The sequence below is a fragment of the Panicum virgatum genome, chromosome 7K (assembly GCF_016808335.1).
Source record: "Panicum virgatum strain AP13 chromosome 7K, P.virgatum_v5, whole genome shotgun sequence".
NCBI classification, from domain to species: domain Eukaryota; kingdom Viridiplantae; phylum Streptophyta; class Magnoliopsida; order Poales; family Poaceae; genus Panicum; species Panicum virgatum.
Window position 1 is genome coordinate 3,091,997 of NC_053142.1, and position 9,500 is coordinate 3,101,496.

At 39.9% G+C, this 9,500-nt stretch overlaps 1 protein-coding gene across 1 annotated transcript; it reads left to right on the forward strand.

Annotated features, from left to right (window-relative positions):
- Window positions 1–242: 242 nt before the first annotated feature.
- LOC120639571 (transcription factor GHD7-like) lies at window positions 243–2,988 on the forward strand. Its single transcript, XM_039915436.1, has 2 exons — window positions 243–787; window positions 2,383–2,988. The coding sequence occupies exons 1-2, from the start codon at window positions 386–388 to the stop codon at window positions 2,635–2,637; spliced, it is 657 nt and encodes a 218-aa protein (XP_039771370.1). The 5' UTR covers window positions 243–385; the 3' UTR covers window positions 2,638–2,988.
- The last annotated feature ends 6,512 nt before the right edge of the window (window positions 2,989–9,500 follow it).

Below are 9,500 nucleotides of genomic sequence, written 5' to 3' on the forward strand. Positions count from 1 at the left end.
ACTTATGAAGTGATAGAGCACAAACTGGGTGCAGCTAATAGGAATCTATGATGCGCGGCTGAGCGAGACGGACAAATAGGGAGGCGCCAACTTATCTCCTGGGCACCACAAAAAAGGTGGCGCGGAATCATCCACGTCAGAAATGCAGAGGTCCTCATATCTCTTCCGCCCCTCACATTGGCACGCCCTGGATCCATCGTCATCTGCTTTTTGGATCCCTGTTTTCCCTTGCCTTTTGCTTTTATTGAAGTATTTATTAGCTGCTGCTGCCCCACGGCATTATGACCAACAACCCTAGCAGCCTCTTCTTCCTCCCCCTCTCCCTCATTGATCATCGGTTCAATTGACAAGATCGAAGTCGCCCAATTGCCTCTTCGATCCATACATGTCGGAGCCAACATGCAGCGTGTGTGGCGCAGCCGCCTGCGGCTCGAACCTGTTGCACGCTAGCGCAGATGATAGCCGGCGGGCCTCCTTCTCCATCTTCCCCGTGGTTCATGATCATCATGAGCCCGGGGTACAGCAGCCACCGTCCGGGAGCCTGCATGAGTTCCAGTTCTTTGGCCAGGACGACCACGAAAGCGTCGCATGGCTCTTCGACGACCCACCGCCTTCCATCAGCGATAACCAGCCCCCAGTTGAGGGCCAACCTCACAATAAGAGGTCATCCATGTTTGACGACCCGTTTGGGCAGCAGTACCACCCCGGGAACGGGCTAACCTTCGAGGTTTCGCTTGGCCTCGGCGGCGGAGCTCGCCACAAGGAGATAGCGGCAAGCGCCACCATCGTAAGTAGTGTTGGTTCAAAAGAATCTCTGACTCTCTCGCCTGGGATAGAATTTTGTTTGAGTTTCGTTTTCATGTGCCTATCAACCGTCGCTTCCTTCCTGTGCTTGATCACAATTTTTCTTTTTGGTGGCGTTTCTTAGCTTCTTCTTGAGCTCCACACATGTGGTTCTTGTGTGTGCGCCGCTGGTTCTAAAATTTATCCAACCGCCTTATATAGATTCCGGCCAGGGCGGCCTTAATAACCTTGCATTGGGTGGTGAGGACTGATGTTTTTTCTACTAACATTTAGGGTATTTGACAAAGGCTTTTTTTTAAAGAAAGCAACAATTACAAGGCGGTGTGCTGGATTTCTAATAAGAATGGACACATATAATAATTTAATCATACAAATTAAACAAACTCATTCATAGAGTACGTCCAGGACTGAGAGGGACATTGAATCCAAATTAATTACCTATATATGGAGATATTCCCTCATGGATCTGGAATATGGAGAAAGGATATATATATTTGCATTGATTGTATAGTAGGGATGTTAACGGATTCGGATCGGTCTGATACCTACATGTACGAATACAGTGAGTTATTTTCTTCTCGGATTCAACTCAGGTACATATATAGTGTCAAATTTGTAGGATAAGATATAAATACATATCGAAATCTTAAAAATCTGATTTGGAAACGGCGTCGGATACTGAATAACTGGTCTCGGATACAAATGGATATTAATTAACCCCTCTAAACAAATCTGAACTCTAATATGAACAGATATTATTATCCATACCATTTACACCACTATTGTATAAAAACTATAGGGTTCTTTTTTCCATTTCTTTTCACCTCTCTGTAACTCTATTGGATTGTTTTCATCATGAAAGCTATATATGCTTCTAAGGATATATATAAATATATATGTAGTAATTTTAATTAGGCAATAATTTTTATGTGTTAAATTAACAATAATGATATGCATGTTAGGTATATATATACCTACCTAGCTAAGTAGGTGATTAATTTGGGTTGTCGTATTAAGGCACAAACAAATTAAAGTTACTCTCGCAAACTAAACATAATATGTCAGATCTTTTATGTAATGTCTGTACCCATATATTGTCTACATCGATCCGGCAGGTCTATCCCTTGCCAAAGTTTGATGAAAATAAGTAATAAGCTGTCTCATTTTATGTGGTTATTAACTGATTGATTGGCTGTTTATACTTTTTTTGCTGCACTTTGCTTCTAGGAAGTTAATACCTGATCAATGGATTCATGCGTGTGTTGGAAACATATGAAAAGAAACCACTTAATGATCATTTGTATTAGTTTGGGCCAGTGAGAGTGTGGTAACAAACGCTGTTGTGTGTGTGTGTGTGTGTGTGTGTGTGTGTGTGTGTGTGTGTGTGTGTGTGTGTGTGTGTGTGTGTTAGGATCCCAAATCATCCCAGCTAGCTAGGCGATATCTGATGTTCTTGTGCACATGCATATGTAGGCCTATTTTTAACACACTTTTTTGCTCAATTATATGCCTATATGGAATTAACTACTTAACACTGTCTATTTTCTTATGATTTAAATTATTCATGCATATATGCAGATGTCATTCTGTGGGAGCACATTTACGGACGCTGCAAGCTCGAGGCTCAATGAGCCAATCCTGATCGACGGTCAGCTGCAAAGGCCAATAGATCCATCAATGGAGAGGGAGGCAAAGTTGATGAGGTACAAGGAGAAGAAGATGAGGAGGTGCTATGAGAAGCAAATCCGATATGCATCCAGGAAAGCCTACGCGGAGATGAGACCCCGCGTGAAAGGCCGATTTGCCAAGGTACCCGAAGCTTCTGCACCATGATAACCAACATTGGCAACGACCTGTTATATGGTTCCAGTCAGCTTGATCTTTGGGCGCTGGTTCCATTGATAGATAGCCATATTCAGAGTGCTGGATGATGGAGCAGACCATCTAGTAGCTAGTAACTATCATGTTTGTCAGCTGGATTGCCGATCGACGACCTTATTAACAGCTTTTGTATTATATATACTGGTTTGTATATTGGTATTTATATAGTATTAGATTGTGTTCATCAAATTTAGTAACTTTTTATCTAGTGATCCGGTGGCCAGCATGCATTGCAAGCTTAACTGTACTATATATGTGGTGCAAGCCAGTTTGAACTATGAAGACAACTAATATGTGCGTGCATATCAGCTGCTTGTTTTATTCCAAGTTATGATTTGACAATTGAAACAATCAAAATGTATGATCCAAGCAAATACTTGAGAGTTTTTTTAGCTTGTTATTATGTTATGTTAGTTAAAACAAACATACAAATGAGCCATACAGACAGTGCAGCCAGAACGTACTTCAAGTAGATAGATACATATAAAAAGATGGATAGATAGTTCATAGATAGATACAGATATATATATAGTACAGTCATCTTATCAGATCATATATGCATTGATGAATAATAATAGCAGATGGAAGTAAAGGTACACTAATATAAAAAGTATTTTTAGGGGGCGAGTAAAAACATATTTTTAGGGGGTAGGTGTGATACCCGCCTCTAGTTCCCGCAACTAAAAATCGGATTTGTAGAAACGGGTAACATGCTCGCGCCTACAAATAATTTGTAAGAACAGATGAGTTCATGATCTGCTCCTACAAATTATTTCTTAAAATATGGAAAATAATTAGAAAAAACCTTGAAAACAATTAAATAAAAAAGAAAAAATATCCCTGCTAACCAGCCATCACCACGAGCCCCTATCCTATCGAGGTACAATTTTTTTTGACGAGATATGCACACTTGCCTAAAACCGGGATTCGAACAGCCTACCTCAAGCCTTGCGCGTACCTTCCTTAGCATCACACTACAGTCACTTATAACTCTATGCAGTATGCTATAAAAATATTTTGTATTTTATCTAAAAATTCATTTAATTGTTTACATATAGCAAAACAAATTAAAAAATGTGAAACTTCGTTCTACACTATGGTTATTGTGAACTATAGAAACAAAACAAATATGCCTGAATATGGGTTTGGTCATCTGATCTATATCCTGGATACTCCAGGTATATGCCCGGATACTCCGGAAATGGGTTCGGACATCCGATCTATATCTCAGATACTCTGGGTATAAGCCCAGATACTTCGGAAATTGGTTCGGACATCTGCTCTACAGTATCACAACTACAAATGTTTTTCAAATTTATTCTAAAAATTTATTTAATTCAAATAAAACAGCAAAACACTTCAAAAAAATGTGAAATTTTTACCATAAGCATGTAACGACCTGTAGAAGTACTAAAAATACGAAAAATACAGTTCAACATGTTTAGTCTTTAATAGTATGGAAAACACAAAGTTAGCCTTGAGTTGTATGAGATAGGTGTGACTTAGGTACTCATTGTGGTTTCAACACATTTATTGATAATATACATTGTAATGTGATTTTGATATTTTTCTTATGTTCTACGTGTCACAATATGCTTATGGTAAAAGTATCATAATTTTTTGATGTGTTTTACCATATTATTATGAATTAAAATGATTTTTTGCAGAATTTGCAAAAAGATTTTCAGGGGTGGGTGAGAGCCCCACCTGCCCCTAAAAATATTTTTGTATTTTATCTAAAAATTCATTTAATTGTTTACATATAGCAAAACAAATCAAAAAATGTGAAACTTTTACACTATGGTTATTGTGAACTATAGAAACAAAAAAATATGCTAAGTATATTTCAGTGTATATAAAGGTTAAGATTATGAAAACCTCAAAGTATGACTTGAGTTATATGAGATACTATATAGTTATAGCTATTAGAGAACTTATAATAATTTTTTGAACCATTGAATTACCTTAAATGAAAAAGTTATCAACTATAAAGTTTTAGATCTCATCATTCTCTATAATTTTGATATAAAGTTTGACTTCATCTAACATCATATAAAAAAGTTATGATTTTTTTTTGCGTAGAACCATTTGTAGGGGTGGGTCATGCCATCACCCGCCCCTAAAAATACATTTTTAGGGATGAGTGAGGCCATGATCCGCCCCCCTACAAATGCCATTTTTAGGGGCAGGTAATAGAGTCACCCGCCCCTATAAATGCTCTTTATTTTTATGAGTGGGTGACGTCATTAACTGCATCTGAAAATGGTGCTCATTTTTTAGAGGCGGGTGATGAGGGGGAGACCCGCTCCTAAAAATATTTTTTAAAGAGCGGGTCGGATGCTACAGTAACCCCGCTTCATTTGTAGCAGCGGGTAAAATTTTGGTCTGTCTTTTAAAAAAATTGAGATATTCCAACAAATCGTATTTGTAGTAGCGGGAAAGGCTTTGGGCCACATGAAACGAAAAGAAAAAGAAAAGAAGGTCGATGGGTGTGGCCACGCCGGGCAGTCTGGGTGGCAGCACAGGTGCCTGGTAACTGATCCACCCCACGCGCACATACCTATCTTTAGGATTCTCAATCTGGGTGCAGGTGCACGGAGAGGCTCTGCTTGATAATGTGTGGCAATGTGGGCGTGCAGGCTCCGATCGAATCAAATATGAGGCAACCAATGGATCGGAGCAAGCCACCCCTTGTGCTTTCGTTTGTCTGTCGTGCCACAATTCCTAGATTATTGAGCTGAGGATCTAACGGAATAGATACGTATGTAGATATAACTATAGCCTTACCTAAAGCAAAAATTCAAAGTTCATCGACTCCAGACCTCTCCTGTTGCATCTTACACTTTCCCTCACTTTTGTGTCACTATAGCCATTGCTATCAGCCTAGAATATGGGTGCCTATCTGTCGCCTCCAGGGAGGTCCCCCGCTACCCAGCAAAGTTATGATTCTCTTTCTAAGTAATAAGCAACCAACGATGTCTTTAATTTAGTCAAGAACCGTTATAAAACTTCGACCAGGAACCTACATCAAAAAGAAACTTTCAACCATCGATATGCCTTATTTGTAATCGTTTGTGGAGTCATCACTTATCATTATTACTTGCGGAGTTGAAAGTGGAAAGTACACATATTTTAGAGTAAATTACACCCACCATACAACAACTTGTCAGATGGGTGCAAATTGGTCCAACAACTGGCAAAATGCTCAATTTAGTGCAATAACTTGACACGTGGGTGCAGATCGGTCCAACAACTTGTAAAATACCCAATTTAATGCCCTAACTTGGCAAATAGATACATCCACAGTCCAAACATTACACAGCAATGTAACTAATGCAAGGTATCAATAAAGAGTATATTCACGTTAAGACAAATTATTAATTATTATTTGACCATTGATTTTCGTGCAGCACCTACGTGGTAATGTATTTGGCCAAGATAAGAACCCTTAGTGTTTAAAAATTAATATTATGTCTTTACATTAATTATTTTTATATAGTGATTTAATTTTGATTAAAACTATTTAGTTTGATATTCAATATTGAAAATTCACCCTCACTGTTTTCGATATGTTCGATTATATGCATTGTTAAGCTAAAAAGCCAATATATTGATATGAACTATTGGTACCTTTTAGGAGCTGGTACATATATTTTTAAAGCCTCCTATATTCGTTAGAAAGGAAAATGAGCTAAATAAACATAAACAAATATAAACATTGTTGAATACATGAGCAGAAGCGCAGAAGAAACCTAAGGTTTTAAGGTCTCTCTAATCGACTTCTGTGTTTGCGTGATAAAAATGGTGTAATTCTTAAATTTGATTGAATTTGAACTAATAAAAAATTGTACATAGATGAAAAACAACAACCGGATCACCATCAATAATATGTTGTTGTTATAATGGTGGTTAAATAATATATTATTTTTAATATACCACAATTAATTTATTTTAGAATAAAATTATTTACGTCCATTGCAATACAAAAATCTATGATCAAATAATACATTCTGATGTGAAATACTCTTTATTGTGACCTAACGCTAGCAAATAGATTGTCGTGTAACGTTTGGATTGTGAATGCACCAATTTACCAAGTTATTGCACTGAATTAAGTATTTTCTAAGTTGTTGGATCAATATGCACCTATTTGTCAAGTTATTATACTAAATTGAGCACTTTACAAGTTGTTGGACCAATTTGTACTCACCTGCCAAGTTGTTGAATGGTGGGTGCAATTTACTTCATATTTTACTGACATAAATACTAATTAATAAATAAAATGTGATAAAAAAAAGTTGTGGGTTGATCCATTTATGTTCTCCTCATATATAATTACATTCGCATGGATTGCCATACCTACACAAAATGACAACTATATATAGCCCTTTTTTTATGATGTTACAACCTTGTGCCGCACCACCTAAAACATTATTTGCGGAGGGCTGGTGGCACAACCCTATGGTAAGGAATATTTCGTATAACTGGCAAAGTGTACGTGCGGCACGCACATATTTGAAAAAGATATTAAATATATATATTATGTAATACACATGATAGAATACATATGACAGTACCAAACTTTATATTCCTTGCTTTTAAAATGACGTAATTTTGGATTTCTCGATAAAAAAGGAAACCCCGCATCCAAGGGGCTAAAAATAGCTCTAGAGAATCTTACTATTTAGAATCATTTAATAAAGTCTAGGTACAAAACTACTTTCATAACCCTAGGCTATTTTGCGAGACAAATCTAACGAGATACTATTAATCTATAATTAGTAGATAATTACTGTAGCATCACTGTAGCAAATCATGAATTAGTTAGACTCATTAGATCCGTCTTCGCAAAATAGCATAAGAGTTTTGAAATATATTTTACTAATAATCTACGTTTAATACTTCTAAATGTCAATATTCCGAAGGATTTTGTTTTAACCCTCCGGATCCAAACACCCCCAACTTCTGTGGCCCTGGGAGCTGATGGCAGCATGGGCTCTTGCACCGGCAACAGTTACAGCGGTGTCGTAGGGGGAGGCAAAGGCTCAGCCTCAACATTGTGTAGTAGCAGCGCGAGCACCACGGGCGGCTGGGACAGCGGAGCCACGCCGCAAGGCCGGGTGACGGCGACGATGGGCCAGCGCGAGCGGCTCTGGGCGACGGCGAGTTTCAGGAAGCGCGCTTGGGCGTGGGAGTCTGGAGCCGGTCCTGTTCGGTCAACGAGCACGTTTTGGGATGACCGGATGAGGTGAATTGGTCAATGTCTGTGGGTATATGGGCGGGTATAGGCCACGACGGTGAGATAAATAATTAGTTATGGGCAGAAACATTCCCCAACTCACAGCTTTTATAAGTCTCGTGAGAAAAGTTTTCAATTGTTTTTTATCTTTATTGTATAGATCTGTGAAACTGAGCTGCTCAAGCGAACTCGATAAGTCCCCTTAGTATACTTGCATTGTGGGCAGGCCGGCTAATGTGGGTAAGCGAACTCGATAAGTTGTTGACGCAAAAATCCCACCGTGTAGGATCCTGGCACTCCATGTGTTAGAGTGCGCAGCGGAAATCGGCCCAGCCCACTATACCCACGAGCTGGAGCTCTATCAGGCCTGGGTCCATCAGAGTCCAACTAACTAAGACCTCAGGCCTAACTCAACCTAAAAGACTAGCCTGATGGGTGAGAATTGTCTCACCTTATATATTGTGCTCCCCCACCATCAATTTTTGATGTGGGACTAAATCTAACAACCTCCCCTGTCACACATCGGGCCCAACTATTCTATCACGTACCACCCATGTGATCTCCCGAAAGACATTCTAACAAGCCCTGAGTCCAACTCTCCAGTCACACACAACCCGTGCGACCTTCTGGAGACGTTCATGGGCTCCCCCATCACCATGTGACCCCGGAGATTTTTCAGATTTTCCAACCTTCGGCTATGATAACACTTGTTAAAGTGCGCAGCGGAATTTGACCCGGCTCGCTATAACCACAAGCCGGTGTCCTACCAGGCCTATGGTCCACTAGAGCCCAACCAACCAAGACATCGGATCTAACTCAATCCAAAAGACTAACCTGATAGGTGAGGGTTGCGCCCACCTTATATGTTGTACTCCCCCACCATCAATTTCAGACGTGGGACTAAATCTAACACCATGTATGCTAGGCCGGGGAGATCTACTTTGCTCTATCGTACCAAACCCAATCGGCGCGCGTACGATGCGCTTGCCATGCCAGTCAATTTGACCTACAATTGACAAGAAAGGTAAAAGTTAAATTTCGGGGGCTATCGGCTGGAAACTCGAAGATGTTACTGAGGCTGGAAACACCGTCCTAGGGAAAGCCGAGCTGCCCAAGTACTAGCCATGGAGAGTAGTCGGAGATACTTTCCCACCAAGTTTAAAGGCTCAGAGGTAACAGAATCTGCCAGTGTACCTGCCAGAATAGAAAGCATGAAGATGTTATTAAGGGTGGAAACACCATCCTAGTGCAAGCAAAGCTGCCCGAGTACTAGCCGTGTGAAGTAGTCATATATGCCAGAGGTAACAGAATCTGCTAGTGTACCTGCCAGAATAGAAGCATGAAGATGTTATTGAGGGTGGAAACACCATCCTAGTGCAAGCAAAGCTGCCCGAGTACTAGCCGTGTGAAGTAGTCATATATGTTTTCCCACCGAGTTCAAATGATCGAAGGTAACACAAGCTGCTCGTATACCTGCCGGAACAGAAGCACGGAGATGTTACCGAAGGTTGGAACACTGTCCCATGGAAAGCAAAGCTGCCTGAGTACTGGCCATGGCGAGTAGTCGAAGATGCTT